Genomic DNA, 18,942 nt, shown 5'->3' with positions numbered 1-18,942 from the left:
GGACTCTGCAGATGCCAGAATAACGAAAACGAGAATCTCAACAAGAAAGCACAATTTACTTCACAAAAGCTTTAAGTATTTACACCGTGAGGGGAGAAAAAAAACCAATGACAATTTTCCCAAAGAGGCTTTACAATGTGCAATCTCTCTAGGCATGCACTAGTGACAAACACTAATCTCCACGTGATGCCTCCCTTTTCATCTTTATACAAATAACATTTTAATAAAATACAACTTTTAATAAATACAATAATGCATGCTTGGCAACTGACAAAGAACAGTTTTGAAAACTATGTTCAACACACTGATTTCTTAGATACAAATTTACCCTAAATGTGAGCCTGTGTACGGTGGAGTGCAAGACGTTGATTGAAACCCAGCCACACAATCTCATACCAGCACTTGAAGTAGAATCCGCTTCAGCAGTAGTAACTTATCAGTTGTATGAACAAATTGCTGAATGTTTGTCTCTCTGTGGGGGGGTGCGGAGGCTGATATTTAGCGATACGCCAGTGATGGACAGGTTCACAAAGACACAAGCTCTCCGCATTAAACAGTTACAGGTATCATGACGATGACAGAAGACATACAGACAGTATCCTGTGTCATTCCATTTTCAGTTTTGCAGCATGTCCTGATCGCTTTAAAAGACATTCTCGAACGGTTTCAGTAGAAAGGCATCCGTTCCAATGATCCATCATTGCACATTCCCCACGTTAACATACAAACCAAGTGGTAGTTCTCACTTGGGTGCTACCCTTCCAAAAATGCAGCATTGCTTTCAGTAGCAAACAGGTTTTTTTCTTATGGTTTACATGAAAATGTCAACATAGTGCAATAATTAAAAGATGCGTTTGAGTGGCTCAATCCAAGGAATCTCGCAGGAGCAGCTCCGTTTCTCCATTATTGCTGCACATTTGAGGACCTGAGGACACGCTCACTCTCAGAAGCCCCTTTCTATTCAGTACAGTCAAGGATGCTTGTGCAAGTTTCCCTAAGAAGGGCACAAGTTCATGAGTTACACCCTCAAAAGGGTGGCAGCACTTCCAAACGTCACACTGGATCTGACCTGGAGTGGGTGGCAGGAGGGGAGGGTCGTGGGATGAGGGCTGGCGCAGGAGAGGTTGGGTGACTATGGAGGAATCCAGTGGTGGGGCAGTCCAGGCCAGGGCTGGTCTGGGGTGCTGCAGGCTTCCTGTCAGAGACTCACGCCGGACACGCTGGAGTCCAGGAGGCTGGATGAGATCACCTGGTACCCCTGAGCGCAGCAGATCATGTCCCGGATCTCTCCGTTGAGCTCCATGATCTTTGTACAGACCTCTGACAGGTCCTTGTTCGAGCCAACCAGGGCAAAAGTGCCAGTTTGGCCCAGAGTTTGGTGGCGGAAGTAGACGTTGAGGAGAGTCTGGATCTCATCCTCTGAGCTGCCACCAAAAATGTCATTTGGCCACATTTGTCTAAAAAGTAGAAGAAAGTTTAGTAAATTTCAATACCAGTACAATTCCATGCTTCTCAGTATCAAGTTCAACATCACAACGAAAAATAAAATGCCCTTGAACACACCGGTGTTACCGGTTAAGATAACTGAAAACATTAACTTAATTAAAAATAAAAACTAAATTAATTTTAAAAATAAATAAATAAAACTAAATAGATTTCCATTACTAATAACTAAAATAAAATTAAAATGGCCACAGATTAATTTTATTTTTTGATACATGGTATATTACAAAAATTTAAACATTTACAACCCGCCTTCATTCAACATAAAAATGTCACTGTTAATAATGTTAAATTTAATAATGATAATCTAATTATGTTAAATGCTAATAATGTTAATTTTTTTAAATAGTTGTACATTAACACTAACAGTCTAAAACAATAGTAGTAACAATAATAAAAATAAAATAAAATAAATGAAGAGCGAACAAAAACTGAACTTACAAAACAAATTGATAAATATCAAAAAATCTATACTACACAATAAATAGAGTTTTGTATCCCTCTAGTGGTGTCATATCTCACCTGCACTCTTGAGTGTAGCGGATGGCCATATAGAACTCGCTGTTGTTCAAGCACTCCAGGATGGCCTGTACAGCTGCCTCTGAGCTGGGGAAGATGGACTGGGAGCCGTGCCTTTGCCCGTCCTCTAGATCGCCAGCTAATGAGGCTTCCGCTAGCCGCAGGCAATTCTTCAGATCGCTCAGTTCACGTGACATGTTCCACAGCTACAGATTGAAAGCACGTGATCAGGACTGAGTGTTTTCAATCAACAAAAGTCAACCAGCTAGTAACTCATTTTAAAGTCAGCAATTTTTTTGCTCAATTAATAATTGATATATAATAATACATTTTCAAAGATGCACTACATTATTTTCTTTTTTTTGCTGGCTGATACGACATTGGTATTCAGAACAGACGCAGAACAACAGAAAGTGTCTATGGTTACTGTTTTAACTGTAGAAATGTCCAAACTGTCACCAAAATTCACAATGTTTGTTTAGACCTCTTTCAGGCTAATTTAAATAATGCTCACATTACAAAATATTAGAATCAATTCTAATTATAATGAAATAAAGCAAAAAGAGATCAGGTGTATCAGCGGGGTAATGGGTGTACTGTGTACCTCTGGTACAGAGCTGATGGTGTTCACTTGTCCAATGAGTTTACAATAGGACTGAAACATCAGAAGGAGCTGGAAGTGAAGTTTGTACAGTCGCTGACACAACTCCAATTGCTGTGGATGATACAGATCCATTAGTCACGTGACATAATATAGGAATCATACATACTCACAGCCACTAAGATTAAATACACAACTCTGACATCCATCAATGAGTATGTCTATATGCATTAAACAATAATAAAAAAATCTATTTAATGTTTTACCTCTGCAGTCTTAAGCCCATTTACATGATTTTAAAAGTGTGGTTATTCAGCATAAGTTTGTGTAAGATCAAGCAAGTAAAGACGCTCGCTTGCAGGTAATCTGAACTGAATGCATGTAGTGAACTATCAAGCTGCAAACATAGATCACTCGCTCTAACTGATGAATAAGAGAACGTTTTTTAGTTTTAAACTTACAGCCAGAGTTTCCATTTGCTGTAGAGCATGTCATAAAACAGGAAAGAGTTGAGAAGGGAGAAACAGACAGCATTAATACCCAGCATGCAATCCGTGAGACTGCCACTATGCTCAGAAATCCCATCCACATAATTAGAGGATTAGTGCCAGTCACATTCAATCCCAGAACCCAAGCCATATAAATCATGCAGAGGATGATAAGGAGGCGCACAGAGTGAAAAGAAGAAGAGTGAGGAAATATTACATTAAATATTGCATTGATAAATACACTACCGTTCAAATGGTTGGGGTCAGCAGGAAATGAATAATTCTATTCAGAAAGGATGCATTCAAATAAATTGATCGAAAGTGACAGTAAAAACAAGTTTTAAAGGATTTTTATTTTAAATAAATGCTTTCCGTTTGAACTTTTTATTCATCAGACATTTTTGAAAAAAATTATTGCCATTTCCTAAAAAACATTAATATACAATACACTGACATTTATCAATATATAAAATAAAATATTAAGCAGCGCAACTGTTTTCAACATTGCTAATAATAAATATTTCTTGAGCAGCAAATCAGCATAGAGTGATTTCTGAATAATCATTTGACACTGAGTACTGGAGAACTGGCTGCTAAAAATTGATCTTTGCCATCACAGGAATAAACGGCATTTTAAATATATATATATATATATATATATATATATATATATATATATATATATTAAAAAAAAACTTAAATTGCAATAATATTTCACAAAATTACTATTTGTACTGTTTTGCAGCCTTGTTGAGCATAAGATACTTCTTTCAAAAATATTTACAAATCTTACCAACCCCAAACTTTTGAATGGTAGTGTATATGACCCATTAAATAACATAATATGTACAGATTTAACAGGAACTAGAGTGTACATATTATGAATGTTCATTCATGTAAACAGTGGCAAGGTATAAGAGCTCATTTTTAAGGGCATATACAGCTATTTTCACCTTCTCCTCAGAGTCTCCAGGCTGACAGGTGATCACACCATCATCAGGATACCTTGGAAATGTGGCCTTACAGTTCTGCAACCACTGTTGAAAGAGGAGAGCAGATGATACGAGCATGATACCTCTTTCAGTGCAAGATGATTGAATGTTTTGCCTCTTTTACTCTCCATCCTATGAGTCTGATCACTTAAAGAAGTATTGGCACACCTCTAGTAAGTCGCATGAATGGAGGTCTTCCTTAATTCTGTAGCAGCTCTATATAGCAGCTTCCACTGCTTCTGTATGAGAAGCTTAGCAGGCTAGAATGACTTACTGAGACGACAGCTTCCTCCCGGGTGTTATATGTGTCCAGATACTCCTGCAGCTCAAGAACACTGAACTTCATCTTCTCTAGAAGCCCATAAGAAACAATCTACAAGAGGACAGAAAAACCTAGCATAAAAATTCTTTCTGACTGCTTGTTCATAACTATTATTTAGGTTAGGTCCCTGAGGCATGGCTTTACGTAATCAACTTTGAATATCCACTTACCGTTTCTGCATCTACATACAGCGTGGGACAGTCTGAGCATAAGGCCAACATCTCAGATGACTGCACAAATTTTGACCCAATTCCCCTCAGGCCGTCTCCAAGGTAACTGGCAGCATCGCTGGTCAGGGAGCAGAATTTATTCTGGATGTTCTATAGAGAAAAAAAACATTTTAACAATGCTAAAACCTACTTTTGGACTTCTAAATAGCTAACATGAACTGAATTTTTCAAACAGGACTGTGTACATATAAAGGGTGACTTTACCTGAAACATTGTGGAGAAGATGTGGAAGGTGTAGACAGCGCAAGACCCATCCGTATCGCACAACAGCTGGTTAATGTGACTCCGCCAGGCTTCTTCGGCATCATCACATACCGTGGGCTGAAATGCTGCCAGGATGGCAGAGAAAAAGGGGGAGGGTGGAGGAGGAAAGCCCAGCTCATCCAGATCATTTCGGTCCTCCCCAAAATGGTAGCTATTGAAACCAGAAGAAAGGTGGTTACCCTTCAATAGCCATGCCAGTTAAAAGTCTAATGATATAAAACTGAACTGTGCTCACCTGGGCAGGGAGTTTGGGTTCTGGTTGATTCCAGCTCGGTTTTGTTCTGCAGGAAGGTCCAGATTAGTGCTAGAGCCACAGTCAAACCTCATTGGCAGCTCATTCACACCGAATGGCAGGTCGTCCTCTTGGACATTTGACTCCTCGTCTTCTGGTAAAACCTGTGAAGATAAGATCACTGGTGAGCTTCTTTCCTGTGAATATGTTTGTTTTTGTTGTTTGGGGGAAATCGTGGCCTAATGGTTAGAGTCGGACTCGTAATCCAAAGGTTGCGGGTTCGAGTCTCGGGCCGGCAGGGATTGTAGGTGGGGGGAGTGAATGTCCAGCGCTCTCTCCAACCTCAATACCACGACTGAGGTGCCCTTGAGCAAGGCACCGAACCCCCAACTGCTCCCCGGGCGCCGCAACATAAATGGCTGCCCACTGCTCTGGGTGTGTGTTCACGGTGTGTGTGTGTTCACTGCTGTGTGTGTGCACGTTGGATGGGTTAAATGCAGAGCACAAATTCCGAGTATGGGTCACCATACTTGGCAGTATGTCATTTCACTCACTTTTTCTAATTGTTGCAGACTCCATCCTAGAGGTCAACTCAAAAGATGAGAAATGTGTTACAGTAAAAGAGTTAAGAGAGGCAAGAGAGAGAGGCAAGTGGTCTTCAGTGTTGTCAGAACGATGACTTTACCAACTGGTGATTGGCTCTTTTATTGAGAAGGCAAGACATATTATATTTTCTCCCATTCATAAGTAATATGAGTGCAATGTACTTGTATATGTAAAGTCTTTGTTCAATATACACTATAATTATAATTATATTATATTATACTATAATTATAAGACATTAATGTAAAAACAGTTTATTAATAATCAATACTGTGTGACCCTACACAATGTGAGGTGTCATATTAGCAAATCTAAATGATTCACAAACATGCCAGTAATAGTTTTAAACTACATGATGAAGTAGATCTAGGTTCTATGTTTGGTTCTATTGCACCCTTGCAGAATAAGTTTTAATGAGATTAATGTAATTTTAAACATACGGGCGGCATGACATGGTCATCTGGTAGTGATGTTCCCAAGCAAGGTGTAGCAGCATTAAGAGAATTTGGGTCAGCTGATGTAGTGTCGTAGGAAGTGGACAGAGAGTCTGTATGATTGGTGTCCTCTGAGGGGGAGAGGTTCATGGTCTGAAATCAGAAAATGCCCAGTTTTAGAAAACTACTATCAAACTAAAACAGATAGAACAGGTAGGTAGGTAGTTTGGCAGATAGATAGATAGATAGATAGATAGATAGATAGATAGATAGATAGATAGATAGATAGATAGATAGATAGATAGATAGATAGCACATACTAGTTGAGAATGGGAGAGGCTTTGGCTGGTGGAATTGGACTCTTCCTCAGAGGAGTCATCGGAGTCATGTTGGGGGTCGTGTAGGCCAATGCAGGGGGTGATGTCGGAGTGCTGGCTCTCCTCCAGGAGCTCAGTCAGATCTGTGCTGTCCAGAGAGCGCCGGCGCACTCCCCAGTTAAAGTTATCCATACTCTCACCCTATTAAAACAAACACACACCACTTATTTAACAGCTGCATACTCTAGCATGGGTTGGGTGTAAACTATTCTGGCCTCTTCGGCCCAAGGGAGTAGACATAACACACTTCTAATTAATCATGCAAAAATTAACAACACATGCAAACTTATAGTAAATACTGTACAATAGACCAAATATCTGAAAATGTTTCTGACTTTGCAAAAAAAAATTAAATAAATAACTTCCTTTGTAGGCTAGGGGAAGCAGAGCAAAACACAACACAAAAAGAAAGCTGCTAGATCCTAGACCTGACAAAAGTATTTAAAACAATCTGAATTGAATTCTAATAGTTATCTAACTGAAGTAGCGAGGAATGATTTACTGTGAAACAAAAAATGTTGCAATGCGATGCTGCTAACATGCAGTTTTACAGTATGTAATATGACATCCATATATTAAACATAAAAAACAACTAATCTCTTAAGTCACAGCAGCCTATGACAGATGACAGCCTACATGAATGACACAGGTATGGAAACATGATCTCAGCCATCTTCTGTCACATGCTAACACAGCTGTTCTTACCTGCAGCTCCTACGGCAGCACATGAGAGAAAGAGAGAGAGTGTTAGCCACACAGTGAGAAAGTTCAGTGAAAAGCAATGGGCACATTAGTCAGGCAGTCTCTGATCAGCTAAAGTGTTATCTCATTATCCAGAGAGATCATGAATGAAATAACTGAAAGACTAAGGAAAGAAAGAAAGCTGTTTTTTGTTAGCAGGGACAGGAATTTTTTAATTGAATTCAGTGATTCTAGCTTCAGTTCTGATTCCACTTTAAAAAAAAAAAGTGGAACCAAATTGATTTACATGACATCCAATTACATTAACCAAAAGTATTTTTAAAAGAAAAGGAAGGAAGTGTATTTGTTAGAGACATAAAGCCTACAGAGATAGTCAAGTATTTAGAAATCAACATTTTAACAATTCTTCAGTAGTATATATAAGAAAGTTCAAAAGAATAGCATATATTTGAAATAGAAATCTTGTTGTGACTGTCACTTTTGATCATGTTAACGCATCCATGCTGAATATAAGTATCAGTTTCTTTATTGAATGAAACAGATTTGTAATGTAAAAATTCCAAATGTGTGTGAGACAAAAACAATCAGATTTTCTACTCGCCTCTCCATCTTCCAGCTCTACATCCAGGAAGTCAAAGTCCCTGAAGACTCTGAACTGCTGCTCTGATGTTGTATCATCCAGGGTGTCCTCCCGGGTTCCTTCCTCAGAGGACACCTGACTGGGCTGATGCTCCATGAGGTCCAGATCTCCACAGGATGAGAACATCACCTGAGGTAAACAAACATGACAGTGGAGTCAGCATGGAGTCTGGGTATGCAAAGAAAGCATCATGCAACGGTCCAGTTACTAAGATGCCTTGTAAGACTTACACTTGTTCTTTATTTGTTATGGCATTAGATGCACAATAATTAGGGATTTTATTAATATAAAATAATCACAGACTTAATCTATGAGACCAAAGCAATAAGTGTCATAAAGCAACAGTGACAGTGAGGACTTACAGATGGGTTCTTGGTGAGGCCAACTTCCTGTCCGCAGAGTGATAGAACATTCACTAGCTTCTCTCTTGTTCGCTTCTGTTAAACATAAGGAAAATACCAGTTGAAAAAGCAGACTCTGATTTAATGTAATCAGGAACAAAGAGCAAGCTAAAAGACACCGTTTAAAGAAGCTCAAGAGAATTCAATCAAGTATCCTCCTTTGTACCTTGACTAATATGAACAGCATTAAATGTTTGTCACCTGTGATGATTGTGGTCGTTTCCAGCTGACTGGCACCAGGACGGTGTTTGAATTGGACCCTGAAGAGGTAGAGGACGTGCTACGGGTCACTGCGATCGCACGGGCTTTCCCATCTCTCCCTCCTGATCCCTGCAGGTCATCATATCTGCGGCCAATAACCGGCGTCTGGACACAAGCACATACATGCACACACTACATATGTAACTCATTTAAAAACAAACAGATTTTACAATATAGACTGAACAAAGACACGTAACCCTCTACACAAACATGAGCACTCCAGCACAACAGCAGGCTCTGAGCAGTTTGTAGACACTCATAGACTCACACTACCCATGAGTCATAGCCTTCCGGTAGATAAACAAGCATGTGTGGAAAAATAGCATATCACTACTTTCATCAGGGTGGACCAGAGGCAAGGACTCAATTCTAGGAACTGAGGGTTTCCTGCAGTAGTGCATGCAGCCACAAGAGGGCAATCATACACAAAGTTGGCTGCAAGGTTGTCTTTGTTATACCTGGAGAAAGCAGCACTTCTGGTGGTTCCTGCACCAGCTGAATGCAAATGGATATATTTCTCCAGTTACTATTAACTTCCGATCAACCTAAGATTGTTTTAGGTTTTACATTCATTAACTTATTAAGTGTCAAACATCACACAAAAAGTAGTCACTTTTTTAATTTGCTCTATAAGGACATCACATCCTTTTGTTTATTAGGTTGCAGTTGAAACCCTCAGAGAGGCAGGATCTCAACCACACTTTATTCAGAGCAGTTATTGATCACAAATACAGTCAAAATACATCTACCCAAACTTCTGTTGACTATTATCCCCATTTCTCCATCTGAAAGCTAGCTGAGAACCTGAGTGACTTCCCTTTGGTCTAAAATGTACCAAAAACAAAGGAAAAGAGGCAGCGCCCTTCATGGGATCTGATAACCAATGTATGTTAAAATACAACAACACAGCCACACCTGAAGAGGTGAATGAGTCAGAGAACCTGTGGTGTATAATCTAACTGAAAACTGATATTTTCAAAAGCATTAACATTGTTTTTGCCAACAGCAAAGAAAAAAAGCATGCATGTGAACAATTGAACAACAAAATGTATTGTGTGCACTGTGTAAAGTACCTCAGATATGTCAAAATGGAATTCCAGTGTCTTTCCTGGCAGGGCTTTAGATGAGCCATCCCACATCATACGGCTAACCTCCAGATGGGCTAAGTCACCATGGGCATAGGACGGCAGGGATAGGCTGGCAGAACGGGAAACAACCAGCTTCAAAATGTTCAGAGCTTCCTTCCAGTGAACCGTCTAGAGGACACACATATATTGGTATGAAAAATGAGACTGAAATTCTTATAAATGACCAGATGAATCCTAAATCATTGTGGTTCAACAGAAGGATCTCACCTGTACAAATTTCTCGATGGTCTTTAGCACCTCTACATTGAAAGGTTTGACCTGAATTCCTGCCAAATCCATGTGGCTCAGCAGACTGTAGATGATCTGCAGTAGGGGCTGTTGGATGCTGGGTAATCCTTTATCTAGCAACTATAAAGACAGCTGGTATTAAAAGGGTGCTCTTCACATATAATATCAACTGCAGGCAGCATATATTTGGACATTTAAGCCTCAAGACAGCTCACCTCAGCCATATATGTCACCAGACTGAGTGTGATGTCTGAAAAGGCCTCTTGCAGGTAGCGACAGACCACATTAACCCACGAGAAGGGGTCTCTGGTGTAAGAACGAGTCTTATATAGAGTCATTACATGAGCTAGGTGAGAAAGTTTAGTATTCTTGTCTTTCTCCTCCAGACATACCTAGAAAACACACCAGAGACAATCACATTAACAGTCATAAATTACATACAGTAGGTATTTAAACATTTGGGAGCTCATTAGAAAATTTTATACTTATATGGTTTAATATTAATTATTTATTGTGGTCAGTTGTCACTATATTCAGTTAGATGTGTGCTACTACTGATTGGCGTTTGGTTGACCTAAATAAGGCTGCAGTAATATGGACACTAGCTGAGATTTTATTGTAAATACTTAGGATGCATGCTATGAGTCAGCTGTCTTGTTAAATGACTAATAAGTTTAGAAACACACTTTTGAAGTTGGATATAATACAAGATTAGGTGTCGAGAATGAGTCAAGTTTGTCTTCACATTCAGGTGTAAATGTCAATGAAGTGCAGGGCGTGTTTAGAGTTTAGAGAAAAGGAGGCGGGGCAGACCTGTGCGATCCTCTCAGCGCTTTCTTTACAAAACTGCGTAGGGCTACCGAAGTGTTGCACCAAGTGAGGCAGCAGACAAAGCACGTTCAGAGGAAAACCTGAGCAGGCAGAGAATAAAACATGAAAAGAAGTGAAAGGAAAGCAGCTAAATATCACAGACATTTCAAAGTAAAACAATGTAAAAGCATATCAGGTTGAGCAGCCTTCACTCTTATAGATGAGAGTAAAGACACATTTGAACAACAAGATTTTAAAACAAAAGTAAGCATTTTAGGCTTTGGTTTAGTGTAATAAAATAGTGTATCAACATCTTGTTTTCTGTTGGCGGGACAGTAGAATCAACTCTTCAGTCTTGCTTCAGTGTGCAAATAGCTACAGGCAAGTAGACACCTTATAGCAACAAAGAAACCATTAACATAAAAAAAGCTTACAGACACAAAAGTTACCAACAAAACATGACAAGCCTAGTTTAAACACGCAGTTTATACACTGACAAAGTCTAAAAAGGGACAGGAGTAGAAAGCAAGTACTGTTTTTGTCACTAGTTTTGAGTTGTTTAGTCATATTAGACCTGTGTGAACAGGTTTTAAAATTGTGCCACTACCATTCTACCCACCTATAGCCTGCGATGTGTCCACTACTGGCACTCGTGAAACAGGTGTAAGCTGACAGAACAGCTGAAGCGTAAGATCATTTGTGGCCGGAGAAGTGAATCCCTTCAGGAGCAGCTGCTGCAGCCCGGAAAAGCCACTCCACCTCAGCTGGGCCTGGAGCTTCTCTAGTCTCTCCCTGTTCTCCTGCAGATCCAACGGAACCCGTGCCAGCAGTTTGTGAACCAGCCTCAATGACATCTGGTATTCAAATTCAAAGTCAGACTCCATAAGCGACACTGCCACCCAGAAGATTGTGGCGAGCAGGTTGGAGGGGTGACTGGAGTGGGAGGGGTCGGTGATGACACTTGTGTCGGCGCAGGTAGAGTTGGAGGATGTACTGCGGGCCGATCGGACGAGACCCTGTTGGGTACAGGCTTGGATGCGGTCCAGTGTGGCGCTGCGAGGAGGGTTGGAGGATGAGTTTTCCCCGCTTTCACCAAACTTCTTGGGGACGGAGTAACTGCGCTGGTGCCTGTTCCGCTCGTTAGTGCCGCCCTCTTGGTGCAGGTTCAGCTGCCCTGTGCTCTTACGGTTTGGGTTGAGCTTCCCGCTTACCAGAAAGTCTGGAGAGGAATCTCTGTACATGGAAGAGATATTGCAGATATGTTAAGAAAAACAAATGAATAATTTAATACTTTTTTCCATCCTGTTATATTGTTATCAATAATACCATTCAAAAGTTTTGGTTAAAGTTTTTAATGTTTTTGAAAAAAATCTTTTTACAATTTCCAAACTTTTGAACAGTAGTGTACTGTGGCTATAAAACATTTTAGGTTGAAATGGTAGGAAAACATACATAGGCTATATATAGGCTACAGCATGCAATTCTCACCTCGTCAAAGCTGCCATAAGTTCACTGTTGTTCAGACATTCAGCTAAATTATCCACAACAGACTCCAGAGTGAGTAAAATCTCCATTACGTAACCCTGGAAGGCAAAAGGATAAAAATTATAGCAATAAGATTGAAACTAAGAATTATTTGACCACCAAATGTATTTAACCAATCGAACTGAAGTATTCCAGAGAGCTATAGAATTACAGCGTTTATTGCATGGATGTTTTTTAATACTCTTGCTGATAGATGCACACCTGTACTTCATCCCCATGTTCTCCCACAACCTCAACCAGCCGTGAGAGCAGGTCGGACACAGCATGGGCAGAGAGGGGTTGTCTCAGGGCACGGAAGATCTGGAACGAGCGCCCGGCAAAATGGCGGGAGGAGCTGCATAGGGCCGTCTGCAACGCAACGTCGCTCAGCTGATGCTCTAGATGGAAATCTGACACATGACACTTATCAGTCGCTTATCAACCAACCACTGTTCTGATATAATGTATAGGGGATATTTCATTCTGTAAATATGACACATAAATGCACTAAAAATGTTTGGTAATTACCTGATTTGGACTCCTTGAACACAGAAACCACATGCCGCAGGAAGTTGGTGAGCTGCTCGGTACTCTTAGAGTTGGGGTTCTTTGGCGTGATGTCTTCATGACACCAAAGCGGTCCGAAAGCCCTGAGTAAGGACAGGACAGTACTCCATGCACTGTACCACCACCACCACCACCACCAAATTCACAAATACATGAACTACTGCTCACTAAATGCCTGATTTAATGAATCTGGGAAATGCCCAGTAGTTTTGCCAGGGAAAAAGTGGAAACAATATATGATATTGATATAAATACGAGATATTTATAAAAATTGGCTGTGAATTTCAAATGTGAAACAAATAAAATACATTTCAAATAAATTTATAATTTTAATTAATTTTAATATTAAAAGAATATTGGAATAATTTATTTAGAATTTTATTTAAAAATACAAAATATTTTGATATTTGGCCACTAGAGGATGTGTGAGCTAATGAATATTTGATAGTTGATGCAACATCCATTTTGTCTTGTCATCCTAATAATCATATTTATGCGTTCTAGATTAGTGTCTTATGTGCCTGAAAAAACACTCGCATTTGAGTTTCAATCTATTTTCATCCGCATATATCTAAACAACTGCTAAAAATTTGTATCTTTGCCACACACCTGGTGGTGAGGAACTCAATGAGCTTGTTGGTTTTCTCATCCGATTCTGTGGAGGACTCATCCAGCTCCTCCAGGTCAGCTGTGATTTGTGGCAGGTTTCCGATGCTTCCTCCCAGGCTCACACTAGAGGAGGTGGAGGACGAGCTTAGTCCGGAATCTGCCACGGGTGATGCCTGCCACTCCCGCAGAAAGTCGAACCCCCCTGTTCAGACGAGAGTGTGGTTTAGTTACACAATGCATGCAGGTTATAAAACAGTACATAAACCTGTAAACACAAACATTTTTCTTTTCTTATAATTGTGTCTGCGGCCTTGTTTATTTCATTTCATTTCATTTATTTATTCTCTTTTCATGGTAATGCAACACGAAATACCACAACAATCCAACAACACAACAAAAATACATTCCATGACAAAAAGAACAGGAGTAGGATGAAGAAAAAAAAATCTTATAAACTCCTACCCCATTCTTATATTAAGAAAGATTTAAAAATGAGGCTTTTCTCCATTTCAAATTCACCAGTAGTCTTTGCTGCATGTCAGTACGATCAAAATAGGAGCCAAAACATCTAAAAATTGTGATTTGTATTCCAAGCTTTAATTGTCAGCAGTGACTTTTCACACGTGTGTCTATTCAGGTATCAGTAAACAAGGTAACAGAAACATGACATTCAGGATAAAAGATTAAATGCCAGAAAAACCTCAGTCATAATGCAAACTGGGACTTGGCAGGGTGTCTGGCCTAATTACCTCGGTCTCTTCTACAGTGAAAAAGACAAACAGCTGCCAAAAATACTTTGAATTCTGTGCCAAAGAGAGTTAAATCCTCACCCTTGGGGTTTAACTTCATAATAGCTACCTAATTCCTCATTTGTAAATTTAAGCTGTGTTGAAAATGTAGGTGAATCTTATACTCACACTGTCTGCTCTTTGCTGCAGGTGATGTGACAAAATGAGGTCAGATGAGTTTAAAGGGGTCATATGACGTTGCTAAAAAGAACAATATTTTGTGTATTTGGTGTAATGCAATGTGTTTATGTGGTTTAAAGTTAAAAAAACACATTATTTTCCACATACAGCCATTATTGTTACTCCTCCTCTACGTCCTTTCTGAAACGCGTCGATTTTTACAAAGCTCATCTTTCTGAGAAGCGAGGCGTGCTCTGATTGGCCAGCTATCCAGTGCGTTGTGATTGGCCAAATACCTCAAGCTTGTGATGGAAATGTTACGCCCCTCACAGTATTGTGATGACGTTTCCTAACGCCGTCGAGTCTAAAACAATAAAACTAGGAATGCACGATATTGGATTTTTGCCCGATATGCTGATATTTTTCAACTCATTTTGGCCTGTACCGATGCCGATATATTTCCTTTTGTTTGAAAACAACACCAAGTCTCTCCTGTGCAGAAATTATAAGCAAAATATTATTCATTTTTTGTTAGTTTTTAACAATAACTTAGAATTAAATAAAAAGTTATGAAGGTTTTTTTAACAGTACATTGAAGCTTTGAAAATAAATATAAATAAACTATATCAATCGCTGCATCCCCCCCCCCCCCCCAGAAAGAAGCAGTGTTAACCCTATCACTTTATTTTAAGATTTAACATTTGTAGATGGTCTAAAACAAGAGTTGTACAAATTCTGTAATTCTTTTAGAGCTCATGATTTGTTTTTGTTTTCTTCCATGTAAACTATATCTTCTGACTATTAATCAAAACATACTCATTATTTTATGACATTGCGTTGCATCGCGCAAACATTACCATGTCTGCATTTGTGATCGGACGGAGAAACGACAAACAAACACTACTCTACTGCTCAAAACTCACGTTTGAATAGTCAGTAGCAGAAACGTACTTACAGGCTGTGAGTCAGAAGCGTCAGACTGTCCTTGCAAAGTTGGAATTGCCCCACTTTATAGAAACAGCCTTTGAGCAAGCCAGCATTGTAGGCTACTCTCCTGCCAGGTTCAGGAAATAGTCCTCCATAAAATGTGCTGCACACATTTGACTATTTGCGTTGTACTGCTCTGGAACAGTGTTGTAAATACAACTTAACCACTGATTTCTAGTTGTGTCCTCTTTAGGAAAGCCCAAACAAAATACTTTCAATTTCACAACGAAACACAGTGTCCCCACGACATGGAGCCGGCGGCAGCAACAATACAACAGCGAGAATAAAAATCACGCCCTCATTCATTGTGTATGTTTGGGCGGTGTTATGAAAATCTTCCCACATCGAGACGTAGACATGTGGGGGCATGTTTAAATGAGCCATTTTAGGGGGGCGTGGACAAGTCTTAACTTTTATGAAGAATATCTCTTTGGTTTTGTGACTTTAGTCTTTGCAACTTCAGGGATCTTATCTATGCACAAACAGCTTGTAACGCCCCAAAGAGAAAGGAAAACTTGAAATCACGGCATATGACCCCTTTAATGCAAAGTCTCTGGGTTTTTTTTGTGCATGCTGTGCAAGTTGTCATGACTGTAATGTTCTTGTACAATTGTTGTACTTAAAACAAGTAATTGTGGGTAAAGACCAATTGTGGGTAAAGACCATCCCCAGAGGAAATGTTTACAGGTTGCTCTCCATATATCACGATTGATTTGAGTGTTCACTTTGTCTTAGATGTTTTTCCTGCAGACTATAGTATCTAGGCATATCTGAGCACAATTTGAAACTCTACTGTGATTTTGGTACTTTTGGGAAATAAAACAAAACAAGAAATTGGAAATCTTTTTGTACAATGTTATAAATAAACAGTCTATGTTTATTTCTGTCAGTTGTGTCATGTTGGATTCTGGGTAGAGAACTGATTGTACCTGTGTAGAGGTATTCAGGCTGGTAGCTGGATTTAACGGTGAGGGTCTTGTTGTCGCCGATCTCTCTGGTTAGTAACAGGACAGAGGCGATGACCTGGAAGTTATTGTTGCAGGAGAGGGCGATGAGGAGATGCAGGAGTAACCTCTGGCTGTGCTCAAATACCTCTGGCCGGTAATGATCCAAACCTGGGAGGACAGAGATGCAGGACAGGTAAATGAACTCAACTGATTTGAGCTGAATAGAAAAGAAGACAATGAAGTGGACAGGAATGAACAACATTCTGCACCTGAATCAAATTACTTTCAAAGGGTGTTCCCACTGTTGAACAGTTGCATAACGCGGATAATAGATCATACAGAATACATTCCAAGGAGAAGCACAGAACACAAAATAGGGCAATGCATAAACGATGCATACTTGTAATAGAGTGCAAGTGATTAGGACATTTTTTGCAAACGTTTAAACTGTACATATTTTTAGACTTGCCATGAGCAAAGAAATAATATATTGTGATTTGAAGTTCATTAAATATGATGCTCAATTGAGCCTTCGCAAAGACCTGCCCCCCTTAGTTACTGTTACTACATCCGACAAGCTATGCTGCTCTCACACAACAGATCATGTTTTCGTGCAGTGAAAAAAACATCACGGAGCAAAGAGGAAACTGACAAGAGCAGGTTACTTCTGGTATGAAACAAATTTCCAGCAGGCACACAACATCATAAGATGTTGATATTTGGTTAAATTTCGGTTGCAACGTCGGGTGACCAAAATTCAATATCAATTCAACGTCTAATTGTCAATGTTAATTTGATGTCCAATACCGATGTCAGACATTGATATTTGTTGTGTAACCAAAATCCAACGTTAAGTCAATGTCAAATACTGACGTCAACCTGGTTTTCATTCTCAACCAAAATGCAACATCTGTCCGACATCATGTCCAATGTCAACCTGACGTTATTTTGACGTCCTGTGCCTGCTGAGAAAGTCTCAGCCTTCAAATTTTGTCCATTTTAAGAAATTCAAACTAGGGTTGGGTACCGTTCACATTTGAACCGGTACGGTACCGGTATCGGTACCTGTAATTCAGTACTGGTACCCAATGGTACCTTTTTTAGGTACTTTACTCTCTGTGTAACAACAAAAACATTTATTTCAGTGAAAAAATAAGTCCAAAACTCTCAATTTCAACATTTTGAACAATAGGGCCCTACAATTGTTTTTTTGTTTTCTTCCAGAAATTCTTGTGTGTTTTATTTTTTCTGATAATCAAATGAAGGCATGAAACATTTATTTTTAATCAAATGAAAATGAAACCCTTTTATTTTTTGACAAACAAACAGAGGTCTACTGTTAAAATTAATATATGGTAGAAAAATTGTGTGAATATTCCTTTAAATAAAAAAATCTACAATTAAGTGGTTAATGTGGTTATAATAATCATTTTTATCATTTAATTGCTTTATTTAAATTTTTTAGTAAATGGAATATATCAAGATGTACATTATATTGTACAAAAGTAATACAAGAGTAAGATATTTCTGTTACATGTTAAAGCGCACTTTTATTTTGACAGGTTGCCGTGAAGTTTCTGTGTGTATACAATATGATACGATGCTAGTTTTCTCAAATGAAACGGTAAAATTCTCATGAAGTGACTCTCACAGCCTGTAAGTTCATGTCATCATGTAGTGAGATGCAAAGGCCGAAAATCACCATGCGTTCAAACAAAACCACATCTCCACTATTCATACATACCGAGACTAATGGAACATGCAGGATTCATATTTAAACCATCTTTTTGCGTTTTAATATTCACATACACTAGTTTATATCGCGATTCGAATTAAGTGACAGACCTTCTTCTATTCATCCAAAAATTTATGAATTCCGTTGCATACCGCGCTATACAGTAAATTCCGTTTTTATGAATAGACTCCACCATGCTGTCCGCGTTTTCGCGGAAACCATATGACCCTAGAAATGTAAGCACACTTCAGAACATTTCGGTTTGCCCTGTGTGTTGTGTTTTGAAGAGTTGCAGGGACATCATCTCACAGGGTCTCTCTCTCTCTCGCATACGCCCAAATGCGTTCTCAAGTACCAAAATTTGGTACCAAATGATTTAATGTGAATCGGTACTCGGTAGTACCGACGCAATTCGGTCCGTACCCTTAAAATTATAAACAATATATATCATTTTGTGGCCCTTTAATGTGTCGTGACAGATCGCTGTAGCGCCTCAGTTCACGTGAACATCGGCACGTGAACATCTCTTCCTCTTTACTAGTTATAGCACAAAATAAACATGAATGAACATCAGACGATATCGTTTCAACCGCGCAACATGTCAATAAACCATTTTTCAAGTTCCCAACATGCATATGCTCTCCTGACTGGTTTGTTTGTTGGACAAAAATGGCAGATTCTTCATTACGATTGGTCAGCTCGCCTGCCAAACAAACTCCCTGCAAAGGGTGAATTCCTGATCAAGAACTACACTAACCACAGCCCTACAGAGAATTCCACTGATGGAGTTATCATTCCCATAGGAACAAAAGAATCATAACAAATCAACTGCCCTCTCCCACAATTCATCTATAAATATCTGAATACTATAAATCAATATTTAATGTTGTTTTCATATTATTTATTAAAT

The 18,942-nt window shown here is 39.2% G+C and overlaps 1 protein-coding gene across 2 annotated transcripts in view; it reads right to left on the bottom strand.

Annotated features, from left to right (window-relative positions):
- Positions 1 to 36: 36 nt before the first annotated feature.
- Positions 37 to 18,942, bottom strand: part of LOC306863698 (protein furry homolog) — a 75,942-nt gene continuing 57,036 nt past the window's right edge. For both annotated transcript variants that reach the window (XM_079407196.1, XM_079407197.1), the window contains exons 39-61: positions 16,280 to 16,465; positions 13,456 to 13,657; positions 12,808 to 12,929; positions 12,502 to 12,689; positions 12,244 to 12,338; positions 11,375 to 11,988; positions 10,759 to 10,856; positions 10,161 to 10,337; positions 9,925 to 10,065; positions 9,643 to 9,825; positions 8,510 to 8,674; positions 8,270 to 8,344; positions 7,869 to 8,036; positions 6,509 to 6,706; positions 6,195 to 6,341; positions 5,155 to 5,315; positions 4,860 to 5,070; positions 4,596 to 4,745; positions 4,378 to 4,476; positions 4,065 to 4,148; positions 2,627 to 2,737; positions 2,026 to 2,228; positions 37 to 1,457 (exon numbers count right to left, since the gene is read on the bottom strand). In XM_079407196.1, coding sequence (XP_079263322.1) covers positions 1,199 to 1,457; positions 2,026 to 2,228; positions 2,627 to 2,737; positions 4,065 to 4,148; positions 4,378 to 4,476; positions 4,596 to 4,745; positions 4,860 to 5,070; positions 5,155 to 5,315; positions 6,195 to 6,341; positions 6,509 to 6,706; positions 7,869 to 8,036; positions 8,270 to 8,344; positions 8,510 to 8,674; positions 9,643 to 9,825; positions 9,925 to 10,065; positions 10,161 to 10,337; positions 10,759 to 10,856; positions 11,375 to 11,988; positions 12,244 to 12,338; positions 12,502 to 12,689; positions 12,808 to 12,929; positions 13,456 to 13,657; positions 16,280 to 16,465 — 4,037 coding nt within the window. In that variant the 3' untranslated portion in view covers positions 37 to 1,198. The remainder of the gene's footprint in view (positions 1,458 to 2,025; positions 2,229 to 2,626; positions 2,738 to 4,064; positions 4,149 to 4,377; positions 4,477 to 4,595; positions 4,746 to 4,859; positions 5,071 to 5,154; positions 5,316 to 6,194; positions 6,342 to 6,508; positions 6,707 to 7,868; positions 8,037 to 8,269; positions 8,345 to 8,509; positions 8,675 to 9,642; positions 9,826 to 9,924; positions 10,066 to 10,160; positions 10,338 to 10,758; positions 10,857 to 11,374; positions 11,989 to 12,243; positions 12,339 to 12,501; positions 12,690 to 12,807; positions 12,930 to 13,455; positions 13,658 to 16,279; positions 16,466 to 18,942) is intronic.

The sequence above is a fragment of the Barbus barbus genome (assembly GCF_936440315.1).
Source record: "Barbus barbus genome assembly, chromosome: 45".
Classification (NCBI taxonomy): Eukaryota; Metazoa; Chordata; class Actinopteri; order Cypriniformes; family Cyprinidae; genus Barbus; species Barbus barbus.
This window is presented reverse-complemented; position numbering and strand designations above follow the sequence as displayed.